The 24892-nt window shown below is 45.0% G+C and overlaps 1 protein-coding gene across 1 annotated transcript in view; it reads right to left on the bottom strand.

The window, feature by feature from the left end:
- The window catches only part of SPNS2 (sphingolipid transporter 2), a 154291-nt gene that overhangs the window by 107831 nt on the left and 21568 nt on the right, over positions 1–24892 (bottom strand). The window contains exon 2 of the mRNA XM_024207664.3: positions 33–98. Within this exon, the coding sequence (XP_024063432.2) occupies positions 33–98 (66 nt within the window). The remainder of the gene's footprint in view (positions 1–32; positions 99–24892) is intronic.

The following is a 24892-nucleotide window of genomic DNA, read 5'->3' as shown; positions in this document are numbered from 1 at the left end:
AGAAACCTAATAGCCGGGAAACATGCTCTTACCTGTCTGTAGCAAGCCAGCCCCACTGTCTTTAACTCCAAAATGCTGCTGGATGTCTAGCAATACACCTGTAGAGAAAATGGAGAGAAGAAACTCAGTGCCTTTGTCCTGTGAAATGTGCAGCAGAGATATGTGGTTTTGGGCAGCAACAATAGGGTATGCAAAGCCTGCAGCGACTCACAACACGCAACAACGTTCAAAACCTGTGCACTGACTTCTTCTTTCTTGTGCGTGTTTGTTACTTTTGGGGTAACTGGGGCAAGTAAATTACCAATAGGTGTCAGCAGGTTAAGAGAGTGCAAAATGTTCACAGTGAAACCCAAATGCATGAGAAGCTTGCCTTGCCCTGTTCCTTATTTATTATTTATGTTGCCAAAGCACCAACGCCTAGGTGCTGTGCAGACACACAGGGAGAGGGGGTCTCTCACCCAGAAGAGTTCACACTCTAACAGGCAAGACAGACAAAGGGTGAGAGAGGAAGCAGAAGCATGGAAGTAAAGTGACTTGCTTAAGGTTATGTAGCAGGTCAATGGTAGAGCCAGCATTAAAATCCATGTTTCTTGATCACCAATCTAGTGTCCTATCTACTGGACCACACTGGCTCTCAAAACTCAGATCAGGTTCTTCAAATGTTTCACCTTGGTTTGCAAACTTTTCAAGCAAACCTGGGACTAGTTTCAAGTGACACTCTGTTGGGAGGCAATGCAACCTTGTGTACAGGACTTGTAATAGGCGACCCACTCAGACTTGGGCAAATCCCCTCTCTGAGCCTTGGTTTCACCATTTATCCAGCTCTGGTGAACTCTTGTTTCTGATATTTTTGGGGGAAAGAAATGAAATCAATGGTTTAGTACAGGGGTCGGCAACCTTTCAGAAGTGATGTGCCGAGTCTTTATTTATTCACTCTAATTTAAGGTTTCGTGTGCCAGTAATACATTTGAACGTTTTTATAAGGTCTCTTTCTAGAAGTCTATAATATATAACTAAACTATTGTTGTATGTAAAGTAAATAAGGTTTTTAAAATGTTTAAGAAGCTTCATTTAAAATTAAATTAAAATGCAGAACCCCCGGACCGGTGGCCAGGACCCAGGCAGCGTGAGTGCCACTGAAAATCAGCTCGCGTGCCGCCTTCGGCACGCGTGCCATAGGTTGCCTACCCCTGGTTTAGTAAAAGGGGGAAAAGTGACTAGACCTTATTTTAAAATAACTGAACAAAATACATCAACACGCACTCACACACAGTCTAAACACACTGGAGTGTTACATGTATATTTTGTAGGAAGTAGCTACCTTATCCATCTAGATTCTCTTACTGCACCCAGCACAGGGATACGAAGGCCTCGCAAATTTAGCCATGTGAATGATGTAGTATAATCACTGAGTGCAGCCAGGCTTTGCAAACCATAACTCAAGCTGTGCTGAGTTGTCGCAGCATAGTCTTTTACAGTTATTTATGATGGGCAAATACCTCCAAAGGTTCAGAGGTTCCATTTGGGTCAGATAAGGCTCCAAAGGCTTCCATGCTTGTCCAAAGTTGAAGCAAAGTTACTCCAACTTCTCTGGCCTGGAACATGCACACTCACTCGGTTTCTCAATTTCTAGCATGTCCTTGTTTTGGCCAGATAGCAAACAGCACATAAATAGCCTAAGTTGTGGAACTGCTGCTTGTGGCTTCTACCAAAATTAGGAAATACACCGAAACCCTCTCCGAGAAACTGGAAAGTTTTCCCCAACTATATTCAACCCCTAAACAAGTTCAGATCCAGCTCAAAAGCTGGCCCTTGGTTTTATCCAGAAGGATTCTGCTCATCCTTAAGGGTCATTAGAAGCAACTCTCAGAGTTAACTGGATCTCACTGGCCATAAAACATCTTACCTTTCAGAACAGTCAGGAGTCATGCCAAACAACAACAAAGACAGATGAAACAGGGACAAGTATTTCCAGAAGGCATCTGGGACGGTAGCAGGAAAACTCGTGGATTAAAAAATCGTAAAAAGGAACAAAGAGGAGGAGAAAAGAAACGCATTGTGTGTCCCAACTGGGTTATCTAATAATGCACCATTTACTCCAGACGACAGCATTCAGATTGCTTCTAAAATGACTCCAATCTCTGTCCATCAACAATAATTTAGTCTCATAGCCTCCACAACTTCCTTTCCTTAATTCTCTGAATGACAGAGAGCTTTATATGTCTGCCCCGAGGTAGCATCTCCCTTCATTTCTATTCTTCTACCCCGGCCTCACATTGCTTTGAAAGCATTGCTGTGTTTTACAATTTCAGGGTGTACACAATTCTACCAGTCCCTCCAGAGCTTTTGTTTTGTTATTGGATCACAGATAAATCTCCACTGTGTCACAATTCTTCAATCACCTTCCCTAGGCTCATCCCATTCCTATCCTTCCACCACCCTTTGCTGCTTGCTTCCTTTTTTGCTTTGTTAATAACTGAAGTAGAGTCATCTAGGCAGAATCTGAGGGATGAAAATAATTTTGCATCTACACAGTGTAACCCACTGGAGTCAGTGTGTTCTATGCTCCCTTTGATGCCTGAGCCAAAGAGGGTACAAGTCTGTTACAGCTAAAGGGCCTGGCTCTCTAACCCAAGCGTTCGGTTCAATCCCTGGTGTTGGCCAAATTGTGACTATCATGTAAGTGGGGGCTCGTCTGGGAACAGACAAGTAAGATGCATTCAAAGAGGGTATAACTACAGTTTCCTCTTTACAAAAATGAATCCCATCAACATCCCCCAAAAGAAGGTAAATTATTACCCCATATTACCTATTGGATAAGGAATACCACCTCTACTTAGCTACGCCACAGTTTACCATCACCCCTCAATCTTGCTCAGCTGCCATGACAGGAATTGAACCTACTCCTGCCCATACTTAGCCCTTACTCTCAGCAGCCCAGTTTCACACAGCTACTCCATCTGGAGATGCAAAACAAGGCAAGGTCACCAGAAGTTCTAAACTCCCTATGGTCTGATGGAGGCGATGGACATTACTCCAGGAACAGTAGCCAAGTCAACAGGAGAATTCTCTTGTCAACCTAGCTCTGTCGACTGGGGGTTAGGGCAATTCAACTGCATTGCTCAGAAGTGTGGAGTTTTCACACCCCTGAGTGATGAAATTATACTGACCTAATTTCCTAGTGTAGACCAGGCCTGAATGTTGCCTGTCGCCCCTGTCATTGCACCCCTGAGCTGAGCGTTCAGAATTCAGGGATTTGCTTGCTCTACTGGGTGCATTTTAGGGGAGCTGTGGGGTTGGGGAGGGCTCTCCACTCGTCAGTGAAATACAACAACTGAGCCATACTCCTCAGGTCCCGGGTGGGGTGGGGGAAACAGTCTCATGTGGTTTATGGAGAGCTGTGTGATTAATTGGCATGACTTTCCTATTGCACTTTAAGCCCGTTTTGTATTCCCTTTGGAGCACAGGTGTTTTGATATAGGATTTGGAATAGTAAATTGCAGGCAGCAGGGAGCCGATGATGTAACACATGCACAGAATGAGTTTCTCTCTAGTGGAAGAGAGAGCATTCCTCCTCAATGTGTTCCTATTATGCTGGGAAAACACTCCTGCCTTTCCTTCTTTGCTCAGCTCTGCTTATTTCTGTCTGAGTACCACATATCAGTGACTCTCCCAGATCTTTAATAAGATTCAGGGGCACAATTAAGAGAGGATAGATTTTTTTTAAAGCACGTAAAAACAGAAGCAACAACAGTGCCTTTGTCTTTTCCTACACTGCTCTCAGATCTGTGCTGCTGGACAGCAGGAAGGTGGAGATAATCTGGACCTCACACCAGGGCCACGGGAAACAATCATGTTGTTCCTTGAGCGGTGCATAGATGTCTCCCACTGGAGCACAACAACTGATGCAACTGAGGAAAGGGAAGCAGCCGAATGTGGCAGACAAGGCTTTTCTAATTAGAAAGTTCATCTCCGTGTCTCAGGAGGAGCTGGGAACAACAGGGACTAGCTGACAGGTAGGCAACACCCTTCGTGAGAAATGGCCTCTTGCCATGAACTATTACTGTAGGGGATGTGTTTACGACACACACATACAGATTATTATTATAATTATGGCGTGTTATTTGTCAAGCACCATCACTGTGCTCAGGCCTGAACAAATACACAGGAAACATGGTGCCTCCCTGCCTCAGATAGCTTATCCCCTGAATCAGATACTGTTAAGTGCTCACAATGTGCTTGGCGCTGCAGAAGACAAAACACAGGCAGACACGGAGAAGACAGTATGCAGTATAAAGCCCAGAGGAGGAAATGACTAGAATTGTTTATTCTGACTATTATAATTAGTTCAGTTATATTTATCTAGAGCATTATCACTGTGATAGCTGAGCACCTAACAAAAAGTTTAGAAGTGGACATCAGATCCTTGAAGGAGGGATCTGAAGGAGGAAAGGGAGAACTGGAATGAGCATTTCATACACAGGGAGCAGTGTGGAAGAATGCATGGTAAAGCAAATGAATGGAGAATTGGGGCTGACATCATATGCCTCCGGAGTCTGAGGTGTCTGACACCTGACTCGAGATCCAGATTCCAATTTGGCAGATGGCTGCTTCTCTCTTTACAATAGCTTAACCCCAAACCCTAATCTGAAAGGCCCCATCTCTGCGGCACTCAGATTCCAAGTCCAGTTTTTGCAACTAGTTGTTAGTCCCTAAAATGCATGACCTTGCACTTTTCACTATTTAATTTCACTTTTCACTATTCCCATTTCTATTACTCCAGTTTTCAAGGTCATCTAGATCTTCTTGTATGATATTCCGGTCCCCCTCCGTATTGGCAATACCTCCCAACTTTGTGTCATTTGCAAATTTTTTTAGCACACGTTCACTTTTTGTGCCAAGGTCAGTAATAAAAAATGTTAAGTAAGATTGGTCCCAAGACCAATCCATGAGGAATTCTACTAGTAATATCCCTCCAGCCTGACAGTTCCCCTTTCAGTATGGCCCATAGTAGTATCCCCTTTAACCAGTTCCTTATCCATCTTTTAATTCTCATATTAATCCCCATCTTCTCCAATTAACTAATAATTTCCCATGTGGAATGTATCAAATGCCTTATTGGAATCATGTAGATGAGATCTACTCAATTTTCTTTGTCTAAAAAATCAATTATCTTCTCAAAGAAGGAGATCAAGTTGGTCTGGCACGATCTACCTTTTGTAAAACCATGTTGTATTTTATCCCAATAACCGTTCACCTCTATGTCCATAACTACTTTCTCTTTCAAAATTTATTCCAAGACCTTGCATACAATTGAGGTTATCCTAACAGACCTGTTGTTTCCAGGATCACTTATTTCCCCCTTCTTAAAAATAGGATCTTACCAATTCTCCAGTCATAGGGTGTGACTCCCATGTTTACAGATTCATGAAAAATCCTTGCTATTGGACTTGCAATTTCATGTGCCAGCTCCTTTAATGTTCTTGGATGGAGATTATCTGGCCCCCCCAATTTAGTCCCATTAAGTTGTTTGAGTTTGGCTTCCACCTCGGATGTGGTGATTTTTACCTCCATATCCTCATTGCCATTAGCCACTCTGCCGCTATCCCTAAGCTCTTCATTAGCCTCATTAAAAACTGAGGCAAAGTATCCATGAATAGATAATCTTTAATCTCCACTCTATCCTCAGTGCTTAGTGGTCCCACTTCTTTCCTTGTTTTCTTATTTATATGGCTATAGAACCTTTTACTATTGGTTTTAAATCCCTTTGCAAGGTCCAGCTCTGCTTGGCTTTTGGCAGTTCTCACTTTATCCCTACACTTTCTGACATCCAAGAGGTAGCTTTCCTTGCTGATCCCTCCCATCTTCCATTCCTTGTAGCTTTCTGCTTTCTTTTAATTACCTGTTTGAGATGCTTGCTCATCCAGCCTGGTCTGCAACCCTTCTCTATGAATTTTTTCCCCTTGCTTGGGATGCAGGCAACAGATAGAGCTTCTGCAACTTTGACTTATAGTAATTCCAAGCCTCCTCCACATTCAGATCCTTGAGTTCTTCAGTCCAGTCCACTTCCCCAACTAATTCCCTTAATTTTTTTATGTTAGCTCTTTTGAAATCAAGGACCCTAGTTGCAGGTCTATTTTTGTTCATCCTTCCATTTAGTTTAAACTGAATGAGCTCAAGATCACTCGAACCAAGGCTGTTGTCTACAACCAGTTCTTCTGTGAGGTCCTTACTATTCACCAACACCAAATCTAAAATGGCATCACCTCTTATTGGTTCAGCATAACTGCCTATTGCTGGATTTCAAACTCTGAAACAGGTCGTGCTGACCACTGTCGGAGACCAGTTGCTGGACTAGACAGGAATTTCTATACTGGATCAGACTCTGTTCCTAGGATTTGAACTAAGACAGGAAGGACATTCGACAGAGGGGTAAAAAGGCTAATCCAAACATAAGGTGGACGTTAGTCTTTCTGAAGCCAGGGCCCAGCAGAAATGTCACTTATCTCATCCCTAAGCTTACACTGTCGCACATATAACCTCATGTTCCTGATCAAATGGAGCAATTGGCTATATCCAAAGTGGCCAGCATATTCCTTATTTTTTAAAGGCTTTCAAATCCGGGCTCTTCACCTGACAAATGGTCTATAACTAAACAATGAGCTGCCATGGCCAGGAACTGATGTTGTACATCAAGACACCATGAGGTCACAATTTCCATAGCAAAGAGGCATTATGGTTTCCCACAGAAGAACCCCTTATTCCTGTCCCCAAAACAACCTCCAAGTTGAAATTTCAAGTTGAAGCATGGCTTTTATTAAGCACAACGAGGCTTTTCTCTGGAGAAGAGCTGCTCCTGGAAGCAAAATGGTGCGCTCACCAGGTTTTAATCCATATAAACGATAGCGCTTCCAAAGATGCGTGGAACAGAACAGGGACAGGCTGTGTGTAGAGCAAAGAGCTATGAAATGCAGCTAGAGAGGCTCTGGCATCCCAAAAAACACAAAAGGAGATTTCAGCCTGACAAGCCATGCACTGAAGACTACAACACACACATTTTAAATGCTACCTGTGTGTTAAGAGCCTATTAGCAAACTTTAATTGCTATTAATTTTAGAAGTATTAATTTTTAAAAATGTGTATAACTGAAAAAAAACAAAACCCAAGGGCCTTAAAAGGACATCACAACTCAAGGATACAACTCACTACACTGAAGTACAGAGCTAGAGATGCCAAGCTAGGACTCATGCCCAGAGCTGTACTCAATCCCCCACAATCCTGAATTAACTAAACAGATAGGGGAATGGCATATACGTGTCTGACAATGAGCAGACAGATACAAGGCATGATGGTTAATAGCCCTACTCATGGCACCAAAGCCATTTCCCCAGCATGATCCTATTGGAAAGATGACACAGGTAAGCCATCAAACAGCCATCCAATGGAGTGCAACTTTTGGCCATAGCCAACCCGGTCTGGATACGAACCAGTGATCAAGGCATGAGAGATTCTAGAACACATTATCACTCCCCTGAGCTATTCAATCACCCCTTGTGTGTGGGAGGAAGGGAACCCCCACTGGTAATCTGATTGAGTTCTGGTTTGGGGTCCTGGTTTAGAAAAACTGTCCTGGCTTTCTGGGATGGTCACAGAGGTACCTGAGCACCTAACCGGCTGATTCACTGGAGGGGGAAAGAGAACAGAGATGGGGTCTATAATTCTGGGTTTTATTTAATTTGGACTGAGACCAAAAATCATCTTTGCTTAGGACACTAGGGCAGCCCTGGCTGCAAATCACACCTTCCTCCTATAGAGCAGGGGTCCTTAACCTGGGGGACGTTATCCCAGTGCCAGGGGTCACAACCACCCTGCCCTTTACATATTTCTGGATGGGAGGTGGAGTGCTGGTAAGGAAAAGGTTGGAAACAACTGCTCTAGGAGATCTTCTAAACACAACCTATGAGGAAAGGTTGCAAAAACTGAGCATGCTTAATCTAGAGAAGAGAACGCTGAGGGGGGACCAGATAACAGTGTTCAACTATGTTAAGGGCTGTTATAAAGAGAACAGTGATCAATTGTTCTCCATGTCCACCAAGAAGTAATTGGCTTAGTTTGCAGCAAGGGAGGTATAGGTCAGATATTAGGAAAATCTTTCTAACTAGAAGGATAGTTAGGTACTGGAACCGGTTACCTCGAGAGGCTGTGGCTTCCCTGTCATTGGAGGTTTTCAAGTACAGATTAGACAGACACCTGTCAGGGATGGTAGGTATACTTAATCCTGATTCAACATGGGGAGAGCTAGACTTTCTGAGGTCCCTTCCAGCCCTACATTTCTAGGATTCTATTATCGCCACAGATGCTCACACAAATATGCTTTGCTACTGCAAAACCCACTACCGTGGTGGTAAAGCCGCTTGCTAGCTCCTACTATTGTGTTGATGAGATGTTCACTTTTGCCTTTGAAATCAGACTGCAAGCTTCTAATCAAATAAATTAACAAGACAAGCAAATGCAGAGGCTACAAGCAAATAAGTGTTTCCTCTAAATCTCTCTCTCACACACACACAAACCCCCATACAATATGACCTTGCGACAGATCACCTACAAATGTTTCCCACCACTACACCGAGAGAGATCCCTTTACACCCACAATAGCATATCTAGAAAGCGGCGTCAGTAAGTAATACAGAGATGAGTGCTGAACAGACCAGTCAAGCAAAATCCAGTTCAGATCAGAGTGACCCAGGCGTCTCAAGAATCAGTGCTGTAATCCTTCAGGGGCACTACAATAGCTGCTTGAGAATCTGTTAAAAAAACAGGACAACAACAAAAAATTGGGAGGGTTCAAAGCCTTGGGCTTTGTCTACACGGCTGTGCTGCTACAGCCGTGCCGCTAAAAGTTGCGCAATTTAGCTACTGTTTGCCTTCTGCCGACAAAAAACTTCCACCCCCAAACCAGTGGCAGCAGCTTTGTCAGCAGAACAGCGCTCCTGTCAACAAAGCACTGTTCACACTGGCGCTTTTTGTCGGTAAAACTTTTGTCGTTCATTGGGGTGGTTTTTTTTTTTAAACACCCCTGAACGACAGAAGTTTTGCCAATGAAGTTCCAGTGTAGACAAAGCCTTAGAGTCAGCTGTGATGGCACTGGAGATTTGAGAGGGTTCCTGTATGTTTGCACATGTGGAAAAGGGATGGTCTGAGGCTCAGCTCAGGAGACTGGGTTTGACAAGGAAGGTAAAACCAAAGGACAAACATCTGTAGCTACTCCACCCAGGAGACCTCCTTGCTTCACTGCGGTGGTCTTTTCAATGGGGTTTTGTGGAGCACTAGTTGCTATGCCTCTGAATCTCTGTTTAGGAAATTGCTGGCTACTGCACAGGAAAACACTGAAGACAGCATTTCCATTTGCCATACCACAATATTCCTATTCGGGACAGGAAAACAGGTTTCACTGGAGAGCTGCACCACCTGTCACACCCATTTCTTTCCATTCAGTTTTTTATTATTATTATTATAGCTGTGGGAAGATATCTGAACTATTCCTTCATCCTCAAGGCCATTGGCTTATCTGCGTGGTATGTAACAGGTAATTAAGCATCAGACAGGAGGAATGGAATTAGCCAAGGGGGGGGGGGAGAGGAAAAAATATTTAAAAAAACAACTCACCATCTCTCTCTCTAAGGGTTTGAGTAGAAATGACTATGGGCTTGTTTAAGGTTAAGTTTTAGCCACCAACCCCTAGTGTAAATGTGGGGTACCAGGACAAAGACTTGCCCCAATGCAGTTTCAAATCAGGTGTAAGATAATAAGAGTACCTAGGTATTAAACAGCACTTTTCATCTGTAGATTTCTAAGTGCTTTACAGAGGATGACAGTAACATCCCCATTTTACAGATGGGGCAACTGAGACATAAAGAGACTTGCCCAAGGTCACCCAGAAGGCCAGTGGCAGAGCAGTGAACAGAACCCTACTCTCTCGTGTCCCAGTCCAGTTCTCTGTCCACTAGGCCAAGTACAAGTGACTATTTACCAGGTGAAATATGCTCAGAGTAAGGGTTTATCAATGCAGTTACCCTGGTGGTTTGAACTCCAGTGCAGACAATCCCTTACCAGCAGAATTATACTCAAGGACCTAATTTACCTTCATACACTGGCACCTGGGTAAAGCTCCGACAAAGGGAAGGGCTAAGGAGATGAGAAAATGCCGTTCCCAGAAAGTGGGCAGGACTGCGCAAATCCTGCTCTGTTTTTAACAAGAGTTTGAATGCAAATTGCCTGCAGAGTGCTTTGGTGGCAGGACCACACCCTAATCAAATCCCTGATCTCCCTAATTACAGCTCAGGATTATGGCTGGGAAGCAAACCTTGTGCATGTCAGATGGAGGGTACAGTGATCTCAGTCAATGCAAGCAGAAGAGCTATGTGAAACCCAAAGTAATGAATGCCTTCCATACATGACCCCAACAACAGCTCCCACTGGTACAATTGTGGACTAAGAACAGACTAAGTTTGAAGTCCAGATCCACCAAATCTTTGTCCCCACTATCCCATCCTCATCTTCCAGTTTTCCTACCAACTCCTTACTCTTGCTCTTTTATCTACTCATGATTAAGTGAGATATACCCAGATAATCCTGGCAAGTGACCTGCACTCCACGCTGCAGAGGAAGGAGAAAATACCCCAGGGTCACTGCCAATCTGACCTGGGGCTAATTCCTTCCTGACCCCACATATGGAGATCAGTTAGAATGTGAACATGTGAGCAAGAACCAGCCTGTCAAGCACCTGAGAGAGAGAATGCTTGGTGCCACCTCAGAGCCCTGGCCCTCCCTGTCCAATGTCCCAGTCTGATCTGAGCCTTCACCAGACTCATCCTTTGAGGTTTGGAAAGTTCCGGAGGGAGATGGATTGAGGCTGCAAAAATTGGAACTGGTCTGAATTCTGAACGCTCAGCTCAGGGGTGCAATGCCAGGGGCGACAGGCAACATTCAGAAATTAGGTCAGTATAACTACATCACTCAGCGATGTGAAAAATCCACACTTCTGAGCAATGCAGTTGAATCGCCCTAACCCCCAGTAGACAGAGCTAGGTTGACAAGAGAATTCTCCTGTTGACTTAGCTACTGCCTCTTGGGGTGGTGGAGTACCTACGCTGACGGGAGAAACGCTCTTCCCTGCAGTGGTCCGGCTGCGCCACTGCAGTGGTTTGCGAGTAGAGAAGCCCTCAGATAGCCAATGCCCTCGTACCTCTGTCTCAGGTTCCAGATCTCCGTTTGGACCCCATTTCTAGTTCTTCAGAATTCTCTTTAGACAAAACAAAAACCCTGAACAATGACAATTTCCATTCTCCCGCCTCTGCTTTGCCAGATCCCAGTGGGGAGAGGAAACGAACATGGATATATCCTTGAAAAGGCTGCTCTGGTGGGTTTGTGATCCAACCAGACACGGCACCCACTCTTGCAACATTTCCAGCCCAATTTTCAAGTCTTGATTGGTAAGGCCTTTTGAATCCTGCTTGTTCAAACCTCTGAGGTTGCTTGTGAGGCTCCACCATTACTACTCTCTCTGTGCCCACCACTGCGAAATGGAGAGGGGACATAACACTGCAAGTTCCAGCTCCCTTTAAGCTTCCAGACGCAGTGCTTCACCACATGCTTGAACGTATCTCAGGGTAGGTCTACACTACCCGCTGGATCGGCGGGCAGCGATCGATCCAGGGGGGTCGACTTATCACGTCTAGTCTAGTCTCCACCGCCGTGAGAGGCGCAGGCAGAGTCGACAGGGGAGCGGCAGCAGTCGACTCACCGCAGCGAAGACACCGGGGTGAGTAGGTCTAAGTACGTCGATTTCAGCTACGTTATTCACGTAGCTGAAGTTGCATACAGGGGCGGCTCTATAGTTTTTGCCGCCCCAAGCATGGCAGTCAGGCGGCTTTCTGTGGCATGCCTGTGGGCGGTCTGCTGGCCACGTGGATTCGGCGGCATGCCTGCGGGAGGTCCGCCGGTGCCGCGCCTTCAGCATCCCCGCCGCTGAATTACCGCCGAAGCCGCGGATCTCCCACAGGCATGCCGCCGAAGGCTCCTTGACTGCCGCCCTCACAGCAACCGGCAGGCCGCCCCCAGTGGCTTGCCGCCCCAGGCACACGCTTGCTGCGCTGGTGCCTGGAGTCACCCCTGGTTGCATAACTTAGCTCGATCCCCTCCCCGCACCGCCAGTGTAGACCAAGCCTAAGAAACAAGACTCAGAAGGAGAATTCATGCACCAGTAATTTCTTTCAGATGGTCACCCTGAGTAAGGGCTAATTAAAAGCAAACCAGCACTGATAAGGACAGCACCAACCAAACTACATACGAATCCAGCCAGTGACTCACTGCTCCTTTAATGGAAAACTTGGCATGTCGTAGCCCTGGAGTAACAGTGAGTCATGAGGCTGGCAATCGCCACAAACAGAGAACAAGTATGCTAGCACCTAAATATTTATTTATAGGTTATTGTTTCTGGTGGATTTGTCTCTTTAGAGCGGACATCCATACCAACCCCAGAATAATCTCAGGTCTCCCAGATGGAGGAAACCAACAATGCAGGTTACTTTATTGTCGCAAATATAACCCAAGCCATCTCTCTTTCACTCACACACACACGGTCCAGTGCATTCCCATCGGAGAGCTGTTCAATGTGACATGAGCTTGGTAGGTCTCAGCCCAGTTTCTCACAGATTTGTAACTACATAACAAAACCCACCACAGAATAATAGAAACACAGGGCTGAAAGGATCCCTGAGAGGGCATCTAGTCCAGCCTCCCACATTAAGGCACCTTTAAGTATGCCTAGACCATCCCTGACAGGTGTTCGTCTAACCTGCTCTTAAAAACCTCCAATGACAGAGAATCCACAGCCTCCCTTGGCAACCTATTCCAGTATTTAGCGATCCTTATAGTTAGAAAGTTCTTCCTAATATCTAACCTAAATCTCCCTTGCTGCAGATTAAGCACATTACTTCTTGTCTTGCCTTCAGTGGATGGAGAACAATTGATCACTGTCCTCTTTATAACAATCCTTAACATATTTGAAGACTTAGCGGGTCCCTCCTCAGCCTTCTTTTCTCATGCTTAGATATCATCAGATTTTTTATCCTTCCATCATAGATCAAGTTTTCTAATGCACTCCTCTGGACTCTCTCCAATTTGTCCACATCTTTCCTAACAGGGCCGGCTCCAGGCACGAGCTTAACAAGCAGGTGCTTGGGGCGGCCAAGGGAGAGGGGCGGCACCTGCGGCAATTCGGGGGCGGCAGGTCCCTCACTCCCTCTAGGAGCGAAGGACCTGCCGCCAAACTGCCGCCGCCGATCGCGGCTTTTTTTTTTTTGCTTGGGGTGGCAGAAATGCTGGAGCCGGCCCTGTTTCCTAAAATGTGGTGCCCGGAGCTGGATGCAGTACTCCAGCTGAGGCCTCACCAGTGCCAAGGAGAGCAGGACAGTTACCTCCCATGTCTTACATACAACAAGCTTGTTAATACACCCCAGAAGGATCTTAGCCTTTTTTGAAACTGCATCATGTTGCTGACTCATTCAATTTGTGACCCACTATAACCACCCCCAGATCCTTTTCAGCGGTACTACTGCCTAGTCAGTTATTCCTCATTTTGTACCTGTGCCATTGATTTTTTCCTTCCTAACCATAGTACTTTGCACCTTATTGACCTTTATCACAATGGCCTCTATTTGGCCTCCTAGCTGGCAGTGTCTACAAAGAAATCAAGGGGTAAATGGGCCATGGAGCCTGTGCTCCCCTCTCATCTTCTAACATAGGCCATGACGGAGTGTAAGTATATTGGCAGGGCAGCAGGGGACGGGATGGGAAGGGAGGGCTTGGAAGCATGCATTATTGTGCTATGCCCCATGCATAGAATTAATTCTCTGAGCTGGTCAGTCGGGCACATTTCATCACCACGAAATTCAATCCACATTTTTAACAAAACATTACCCACAGGAAAATAAGAAATCCATTTCTTATTTGTAATGGGGCCATTCAAGGCACAGGGGACTGGATGAGGTGGGGAGAGATGCAGCAATGTGTAAGTCACAGATTCTGTGCACATGAGTGGAAAGTAATTGTCTATCCATTGAGCGCCTTCCTCCCCCATTTTATATACACATGCTTTCAGAGCACTGGAGAGAAGGCTGAAATGTGGGTGAATGCCTGGGATAATTAGTGACTGAAGCTTTACAGCAGATGACAGCTAAATTTTTCCATTTAAGGAGATTTCTATCAAATCTGTAGAAATATGTACTTAGATTAGACATACTTCAAAATCATCTCCTCTCATTTCACGTTTGCATTTTGCTTTTGCTTAGCAAGGCTTCACAATCTATTTCCAAGAGCTATGTGCCCTCCAGGGCATGCTGGTGTATTCCCACACAACTGAGAAGGGCTTTCTAACCTCTTTACTACAAGCGTATCGTATGATGTAAGGGAGATTCCAAAGGTAGGTCTGTCTTTTACATTGTGTTCACAGAAGTGAAGGATTAATAGTGCTCGATGGAGTATGATAGGTCAGGCAGGTGCCAGACAAGTTTGCTCTGCACTGCTCTGCCTGACATGAACACACCTGTTATCCCAAATCTGTGCTACCACGGAGCTCTGCTAAAGCACCACAATTCTGATCTGAAACTCATAACTACATCTCTAAGGCTCCCACACGTTGCATAGTGGTTTTGCAATATGAGTTAACGCCCACCAAATAATTCTCCCTTTGTGGTCCCAGTCTGGATTGGAACCCAGGTCTTCAGGGCAATAGCACCAAAGGTTAGCGTAATATAATGGCTTATTCACTCCCTCTACTGAAAAAATGTTTAAAAGCTTGTTGGCATGCACCTGCTGCTCTGTCCTACTTCTCAGAAGAGACTAAAGCACATGTAGAATATGTCACCACAGCCTAACAATCCAGGGGCTCTTGTTTTAAATTAAAAAGTGCAAATACTATTGGCTTAAAGAGGCTGTTATGTAGACAAGTACCTAACCTTCGTGTCAGTACTCCCAGAATGGCACCTCCCATTAAATACTTGCCCTGGCTATTTCTCTCGGAGCCTTCACTGCTGAACTTCCTAAGGAGTATTGCGAGTGTGCTATCTTCCAGATAAAGCTACTGCAAGGTCCACTTTTCATCTGCAACTTCCTTAATTTTCCATCTCTTTCCCCTCATGTTTTCTAGAGCACAGTATCCAGACTTTTCAGCCTTCATACCCCATCCATCTCTTTTATCAATCTCTGATCTGTGTAGCCATGCACTAAACACAGCCTTTTAACGCCTCTCTTCCTCAACACACACACACACACACACACACACACACACACACACACCCTCCCCCACCCTGGGTATCTGTCTGCCACAAGATCTATCCTGGAAGCCTACGATTAAGGATAAGATTATGTCACAGAAGTTGCGGATTCCGTGACTTTCAGAGACCTCCATGACATTTTCCACTTCAGAACCCGGGGCGGCAGGGCTGGAGCTGTCAGCTGGCATGGGTCCTGTAGCCCTGAGGCACCAGAGCCATCAGCTGCCATGGGCAGTGGGTGCTGGACCCCCCCTCCCCCCCACAGCAGGGCTCAGGCTCTCATCCCATCCCACCCCACTCAGGGTTCAGTTGTCCCCCCAGCAGCACCCACCCCCCATTATTTTTAGTAAAAGTCACAGACAGGTTTTTGAGTAGCAGCCGTGTTAGTCTGTATCCGCAAAAAGAACAGGAGTACTTGTGGCACCTTAGAGACTAACAAATTTATTAGAGCATAAGCTTTCGTGGGCTACAACCCACTTCATGCATCCGAAGAAGTGGGTTGTAGCCCACGAAAGCTTATGCTCTAATAAATTTGTTAGTCTCTAAGGTGCCACAAGTACTCCTGTTCTTTCTTTAGACAGGTTTTTGTTTATTGACCGCGACCTGTCAGTTATTTTCAGTAAAAGTCAGGGTGACAAAATCTTAACCTAACCTACGATGTGCTGCTTTAATGTATTATGCATGTTGCAAATAAATCAGAAGATCCCATTTATAGGAGCTCCTTTCATATCCCCATATGGCCCGAGGGAGGCATCTCTTCTGCAGCTAAGGCCTGAGGGCATATTACTGCAAGGCTGCCAAAGCAGTTGCCTGGAACCCCCTTGTGTTTTCTTCTGCAGCTATTTAAAGCAGCCACTGCAGCCTTCAGCATACTGATTCTAATCACGGCTATCTCCATTCCAAGCAAGGCTAGAAAGGAGCTGTTTCTCCCTAGCCCAGCATTCCTCATTGATTGAAAACATCCTTTTACCGCGGACAAAACAATCCAACACCTCCCCCCTACTGCTACTTATGAGATAAATGCACCAGCTTTAAGGGACATTTCCTTCTGGGTCATAGTCAGCGGCAGTGGGAAATGATCTTGCGTGGCACACAACTGACAGAGGGTTGCATTAGTTATTCTAAGCAACAGATCTGCAAATTCATCTGGCTGACAAGGCAAGTGGCTTTTGTACAGTTAATTAATAAAGCACATATGCATTCGAGAGGAAGAGCTGCAGGAGGTCCATCAGAAAGCTTGTTAATGACTCCCCGAGTCATGTGTGGCATTGTTAGGTACTAGAGGGAGGGGAAAAAAGCAGTGGGGTTGCCATAGCACATATATAAATGTGTGCGCGCGTATATATTTTTAAACGTGTTCTAGTAAAGGGTTTTTTTAAATCTGTCCTATTATAGCTCCATTGCCATTATACTATCTGTATAAGTACCTGTGTATCTTCTGTGTGCATGTATTTATGTGCGTGTACCAGGGCCGGCTCCAGCTTTTCTGCCACCCCAAGCGGCAAAAAAAAAAAAAAAAAAAAAGGACGAGCGGCGGCACTTCGGCGGCAGCTCAACCGCGCCACTTCTTCTGCAGCAGTTCGGCGGCGGGTTCTCCCTCTCTTCCTCTTCGGCGGCAATTCGGCGGCAGCTCAAAGAGGAAGAGAGGGAATGAGGGATCCGCCGCCGAATTTCCAGCGAAGACCCGGACTTGCCGCCCCGATACCGGACGGAGTGCCACCCCTTTGAATTGGCCGCCCCAAGCACCTGCGTGCTAAGTTGGTGCCTGGAGCCAGCCCTGGCGTGTACACACAGAGATCAGTAGCTTTCATATAGTGTAGTGACTAAAGTAGTGTACTAGAGACAGGACTACTCTGCTCCATTCCCAGCCTGCCATTAAATCACTGTGTGACGGTGGGCAAGTCATTTAACCACTCAACAATGTGAAGTCTCAGCTAGTAGAGGATGATAATAATTTGTTTCCCAGGTGTTGTGCAGCTTGGTTAATAAATGCCTGGGAACTGCTTAGGGATCCTCAGATGAAAGGTGCTAGAGGAGGGGAAAGAATAATGATGAGACACATGCATCCCAAATAAAACAAAGTAAGGGAATATATTTTCTTGTTATTAAAAGAGTCTCTCTCTCAGGTTAAGGCAGTCTTTATTTCTGTACTTCCATAACTCTCTCTGGCCCGTTTTAACCATTTTCAATCTTGTGACTTTTTTGGGACTGCTGGAAGGTGATAAATCATGCTGAGGCTCTGCCAAGGAAACATAAAGGGCCCTCTCTGCTCAAAGCAAATCACAGAGCAGGCAGCAAACCTGACCTCAGAGTAAGTGGCATTCTGGGCATCTGTGACAGGGCAAAGCCAAAATGCCTCTGTTCACTGGCGCTCTGAACAAACGAAAGCCTGGGATCTAAGGGGAGGAGAAATCTCTTGTGAAAAAAATTCACCATAGTGAGCAGTCAGGATCCGATAGCTTTGGTGAGCCCTTCGGTGAGTAGTCCCTTTAACAACACTGAAACTTCATGAGTTATAACACTTTTCATCTACAGATATCAATGTGCTTTACAAAGGAGGTCAGTGTCATTATCCCCCATTATACGGATGGAGAAACTGAGACACAGAGAGGGGAACTGATTTGCCCAAGGTCACCCAGCAGGCCAGCGGCAGAGCCAGGAATAGAACCCAGTTCTCCTGAGTACTAGTCCAGTGCTCCATGCACTAGGTCACACTGCTTCCCCTAACAGTAAGTGGCTGACCAGCATGAGGAAGGATTCTGCAATGGGGCCCTCTGTGGTTAGGAGGGGGGAAAAAAAACTTTAAAAAGGAGGGTAAAAATAATCGTACTCCACCTTTCTCTCGCTCCTTTCAGCAAATGGTTTCCAAGCACCTTGTATCCAGCCTCCCAACACCCCCGTGAGACAGGTACCATCATCCACACTTTACAAAGGGGAAGACTGAGTCTCAGTGAGACTGAGTGACTTTCTCCAAGGCAACTGTATAGGAATCAGTAGCAAAGCTAAAGAAACTACACAGCTATCCTAGCTCCTAGCCCTCCATTCTAACTGCTAGGTGACACTGCCTCCTTCAATTCCATCTCTTCTGGAAACCAACACCATTCCAGCTCTAAACTCATCGCCTAACATTACCGGGACAGTGCTGACTACTATAAGCTGTCCCTTAGACTGTTCAATAAAGAACACGTGGACAGGAGAATCTGGCAAAGAGATAATTGTACCCTCTCTCTCCCCCAGAACATGCAGAAACCTTTCACTCACCTTGCAAAGAAAGTTTTTTTCATTTCTTAAAAATGGGACAGTATTAAAAAGTTTCCATTTCTCAGGGGTCAGACCGGACACATTTTTTGAAAGTGCTGCCAACAGAGCCTGTTGTTCTTTAATTTATGATAATTATCAGAGCAAGAGGAGACAGAGGGATATATTCACCACACATTTCAGAAGGAAATGCACTTAGGTTTGCCAGATAGAGGATTTTTCTCTTGCTATGAAAAGTGGCTAAGGGCCAAATCCTATAAAATGTCTGTATTCATTGCAATGGCAGATGCAACTCTGACTAGTTATTTGGGTGACTAAGTATAGATTTTAGGGGTCTAACTTTAGGCATCCAAGTGTGGCCAGGTTTCATAACGAAGAAGGCGCTCCAGTTGCTTAGTCATCAACACTGTACAGAATGTAAGAGCATGGATCTCCTAGGCAGAGAGGCACAGGCACGGTGGGGTGCATGTGTGTGGTCTCTGAGTGAATCTGTAACAAAATGTCTACAGTTTAAACGAATGAAAATGATTTTTCTAACTCAGCCTGAAATCTGACAGTCAATCCATGCCTTTTCTAGCTCACACATTAAAGGATCTGCACTTAGAACTCATTTCAATCCTGCTAGTCATTTATGACAATTTAGAAATTCAAAAGGATATAATAGAGCTCCTAGATGGGTACACTGTATGTGCATGGAAACATCACAGCATAATGCACAGAAGAGTTTGAATGAAGAAAGGCACAAACAAGTCTCCCCATTCGCTCAGTGCCCTCCCCAGATACCCAGGATAACAGAGGGGCTCTACACCACTGCTCTAGCAGTCAGCAAAATTTGGATCTGGTGGGGGCAGGGAAAGTGAATTTAAGTTGTGGGCCCCATACAGGGGACCACTACTGGAATATTGTGTCTAGGTCTGATGTCCACAGTTCAAGAAGGAAGCTGATAAATTTGAGAGGATTCAGAGAAGAGCCACAAGAGTCATTAAAGGATTGGAAAACATGCCCTAAAGTGATAGGCTCCAGGAGCTCACTCTATTTAGTTTAACAAAGAGAAGGTTAAGGGGTGACTTGATTAACATTGGATGAGGAACAAATATTTAATAATGGGCTCTTCAGTCTAGCAGAGAAAGGTATAACACGATCCAATGGCTGGAAGTTGACCCTCAACAAATTCTGATTGGAAATAAGGTGTAACTTTTTAACGCTGAGAGTAATTAACCATTAGAACAACTTACCATCTCTATTTTTCTCCATCTCTGACTATTTTAAAATCAAGATGGGATGTTTGTCTAACGGAGCTGCTCTAGGAGTTATTTTGGGGAAGTCCTACAATCTGTGTTCTATAGGGGGTCAGACTAGATGACCATAATGGTCCCTTCTTGCCTTGGAGTCGATGAATATGGAAAATACCCTGACATCAGCCTTTTCCCCTAACCAAGGGAACTCCAGCGAAAGCATTCTCCTGACTGCAGCTGTGCCCATACCATGAAGAGGTGGTCTCTCAAGTACGCAAACTGCAGGACATTAGGGCTTTACAGGTGAAAGCCAACTGCTGAAACTCCACCCAGACATCAACAGGCACCATCAAGCAGGAGGAAAGTAATCTATTCACTAAAGAAAGATGATGTAACTGATAATACACTCTTCACAGGGGCTCTTATGAAATGAATGTGATGATGCCATCTTTAGATAGCAACTGCATTTTAAGGTGGAGATTTTCAAAATCAGACGGAATTTGGCATCCAATCCACTAATATGGCATTAACTTTAATGGGAATTGTATGTCCAAATCCCTTTGGCAGCTTTGGAAACCTCAGTCTAAATACTTAGATATGATTAAACCCAGGTGGTTAAACAAGCAGTTTTGGACATCTCAAAGACCTGCCTGAAATCTCCACCCATAAAATATCGAGCAATTTCCTACTCCTATTTTTGACGATAGGAAGAAGAAGAAAAAGCAGCAAGAAATGGCTTTCAAGCAGGAAGACGATGCTGTAGATAAGGCCACTTCACAGCACTACTATGAGCCATTAAAGCCAACAGCCATGTCAGTGTATTCATCAGACTCTGATGGGTCTGGCACGAAGCATGCAGTTTCAGTTTCCTGGATTTGGAAAGGAGGATGTAAGCAGAGGAGGAGTGAGGTGAACCCACAAATGATGTCACTTCCCCAGTGTTGTATGTTCTTGGAAAGACGGAGAAACGCTCTGCTCCCCACCCCCATGCCCTGTGTTAGCCATATGTTCATTACAACAACCTGTAATTACTAAAAAGCAAAAACCCATAGCAAAAGATCACCTTGGAGTTCTCCCGGGCACTTCCCCTGTGGAATTAACACCAACCCCCTGGGGACCTAGCCAAGAAAGACCTCTTAACTTCTGGGGACATAAAAAAAGCTGCAAAACCTAGTAGCTACCAAAAAGCAAAAGTTCCTATGTTAGTGCATAGGGCAGACCTGAAATGCAAGTATGGTAGTAAAAAGACAATGCTACCTCTGGCACATACTATAATAGGTCATGCATTCTTAGAGTGCACTCGGGAGTCTCAGGAAGATTGTTCAGACTCTGAAGCATTGTTATCTAATTTGTCTTCTGCCCTTATGGCTGAACACCTGACCATGGAATAGGAATAGCGGAGTTCTCAATCCAAGAATCAGTTTAGCAATATTTTAATGCACCATAACAACATTGAAATGTCAGGTCAAATCTGAGCCATATTGCAAACCTAGGGAGAGTTACGTTTCCTGTAGAACACAGAAACATGCCTAGTAAACTAGTAGAATTGTGTCTGAATATTCATACATCAGAAATGGGTTTGTCAGAGCAGAGAGTCTGTCCTTCTGCCAGAGTTGGATACGGATGTGCAATAATGGACATAGCAAAGATATCAACTACTACTAGACAGGATCTCAGCCAAAATACGTTCAAACATGCAGAGACCCCACATTCTAAAACAGAGTCCCAGCAAATACAGCCATATACAAGGTGTGATAAGGGATAGTGTGTATGCCAAAGGAAAAAGTCAGTAGAGGTCAGAAAAAACTGTTCCCTCAAATCAGTTTGTCAAGTATTACAGGTGTTTTTAAATAGTAATTTCAAACAAGCCTCTTTACCCTTCCTCCCCAATTGCTTCCAGATTAATTTGTGCTTCCATTTACTGTTTTTGCTTTTGCGTTCCTTATTGCTCACATTTTAAGATGGAGCTTTGACTTTTGGGAAATCACAACTGCTGTACACATTGTGAATCCAAAACCAGGCACAGTGGCCAATCCCCTTTCTGAACAGAAATCAGCACTTTACTGTAATTACCTATATATAAATACACATAAATTATTCAGACTCTCTCTCACTGGCCACTTTAATTTTTGTTATTTAGTTAGCTGCACTGCTATCAATGGTCTAGTACAGATAAGACCAACAGGATTGGGCGGAGGTGAAATGGTGCAGGAAAAGGAGCGGAAGGTGAAAATGAGGCCAAGAGAAATTTCTTGCAATGATGTTTGACAATCTGGAGTCCAAGGCAGGCCATTAATTTATCTCTTTGTGGGAGGGACTACATGGAACTGCCATATCTTGTTCTCATGGGTGAAGCAGTATGACTGTCATATCTTCAGAGATGACAAGGATGCCTATGAGTAGGGCCCTACCAAATTCACAGTCCATTTAGGTCAATTTCACAGTCATAGAAATTTTAAAAGTGTTGTAATTGTAGGGGTCCTGACCCAAAAAGGCAGTATGAGGGGAGTCGCAAGGTTATTGTAGGGCATGTTGCGGTATTGCTACCCTTACTTCTGCGCTGCTACTGGCGGCAGCGCTGCTTTGAGAACTGGGCATCTGGAGAGTGGCAGCTGCTCTGAAGGCAGAGCTCCTGCCAGCAGCAGCGCTGAAGTACAGATGGTATGGTATGGTATTGCCACCCTTACTTCTGCACTGCTGCCTGCAGAGTTGGGCTCTCTGTCAGCAGCCGCCACTCTCCAGCCACCCAGCTCTCAAGGCAGCAACGCAGAAGTAAGGGTGGCAAGGTATGGTATTACCACCCTTATTGGCGTGGTGCTTACTTCAGAGCTGGGTGCCCAGCCAACAGCTGCCACTCTCCAGCCGCCCAGCTCTGAAGACAGCGCAGAAGTAAAGGTGGCAATACTGTGACCCCCTTAAAATAATCGTGCGACCCGCCCTGAAATTCTCTTTTGGGTCAGGACCCCCAATTTGAGAAACGCTCGTCTTCCACATGAAATCTGTATAGTATAGAGTAAAAGCACACAACAGACCAGACTTCATGGGGGGAGGGGGGGAGACCAGATTTCACAGTCCGTGACGCGTTTTTCATAGCTGTGAATTTGGTAGGGCCCTACCTATGCGGTACTAGAAATGGAGAGTTATCAAAAATAGGTGGCACTCATCTTTCCCTCTGTTTTTGCATGACTTTTCCAGGTTGTGGGGGTTTTTTTTAGTTTTTTTTTTTTTTAAAACACTGGCTTTTACTGTGGTATGGGGGGGCACTGCAGGCAAGTCATCTGAGGTTTATGCCAGAGCTAGAGCTGCAGGCATTGCTTAAAGCAGTGACAGACCTGGGGATCCTGCTGTGTGTGTCAAAGGCATGACACATCTCCATTAAGCTAAGCATACAACAGAAGAGTGGAGGGCAAAGAACAAAGAAGAAATTGCTTAAAAACACAAAAACAAGTGGCATTTTCCTACCAGGCCTCATCATATTTGCTTGTTAGTTCTGAATCTATATTTTGTGCTCCATTCATTTCCTTTGTAAAGAAAATTACTACCTGCAATATTTCCTCTCCTCCAGTGGCGTGTGCAGCTGTAGTAAGACCTCTGAACATTTTCTGGGGGCTGAGGTGATCAGCAGAGGAACTTCTACATGAAACAATGCTATTTTAGCAAGAAAGGGGAAAGTTAAGGACCGATTGGCTGCTGGAGCTCTGAATTGTTTTTCTTTGGCCAATTTACAGCTGGCCCTTTAATGTTTTGTTACATTCGTGTAGGCTTGTTCTGAACATTTAATTTCTTTACTAGACATTAGGAAAACTGAACAGGCATCTCAGGGATGATCTTATGATCTGCACAAGCTAGCTCTTGAGAAGCCAAAGGGGAGATGTGGCCATGAGGTGCCTCCCCTCTAGTTCAACTGTGGAAACAGGAGGCACTGATTGGTCTAGGTTCTGCATTAGGGCACTGGTATAGCTCTCTCTGGCGCCGCAGACAGACACTTGTCTGGCTTCAGCTTCAGCCCTGACCAGGATGTAGAGGCTGCCTCAACCTGCAACTTTTTAAAGAAACAATACCAGTGCTCTCAGCTCTTGTGATTTTATTGACCGTCTCCTGATAGCTGGTGTTTTCTTAAAGCCCCAGCTCCTGATGTTAAGTGATTATGGGAGAATCTCAGCTTCCATTAAAAAAACAAACCCTAGGTTTCTAGCCCTCATGGTTGTGGAGAAAAGGTTGAAAACATGTCCCCGAAATACCCCAAACCCAGAAAGCATATAATAAAATCCCCATTTACTTGTAAATCTCATGATTCACTGCAGGCCTGACCCAGGATGTCTGACTACCTGGGGTTGGCAATATTATTATTATTATTTGCATGGAGGTAGCACCTAGAAGCCCCTGTCTCTATGGTGCTAGGTGCTGTACAAACCGAGAACAAGACAGCAATCACTTCTCCAAAGATCTTACAATCTAAATATAAGACAACAGAGAATGGGTAGACAGAAAGATGGACTGACCAGGGGAGCACAAGGAAACAATGAGATAATATCGGTCGGCATTGTAGTCAGTGGTCTCAATACTGCAACTTTCCCTAGGTCTGATTCTCTTCTCACTGAAACCAATACAAATCATAACTCCACTGACATCACCTGAACCGTACCGGGGTAAAACACAAAGAATACATCCACTCTGCAGCTAGGAGTGTGCTTCTCAGCGCGAGGAGACAGACATGCACAAGCTCTGATTGAGCTAGTATGCTAAAAATAGAAGTGCAGCTGGGAATAGCATAGGTGTCTGCTTAGGCTAGTTGCCCAGGTGTGTACCCAGGGGATTCAGGCAGGTTTGTATTCAGGCAGTGAGCCCAAACTGCTGCCCGTGATTCCCCCAGCTACACTGCTATTTTTAGCACACTAGCTCAAGCAGAGCTTGCACGTCTGTCTACTCACACTAGGAAGCACACTCCCAGCTGCAGTGTAGATGTACCCAAAGAAATCAGGTCTCGTGATTGCTTCTCCACTACCAAAACAGTGCTAAAGGCACATGCACTGTAGTAATCCCTGGGATTACAGTGAATCATCA

This window comes from Terrapene carolina, unplaced genomic scaffold (genome assembly GCF_002925995.2).
Source record: "Terrapene carolina triunguis isolate 2854851 unplaced genomic scaffold, T_m_triunguis-2.0 Scaffold231, whole genome shotgun sequence".
Taxonomy (NCBI): domain Eukaryota; kingdom Metazoa; phylum Chordata; order Testudines; family Emydidae; genus Terrapene; species Terrapene triunguis.
The sequence above is the reverse complement of the archived record's forward strand: the minus strand, read 5'-3'. Positions and strand labels throughout refer to the sequence as shown.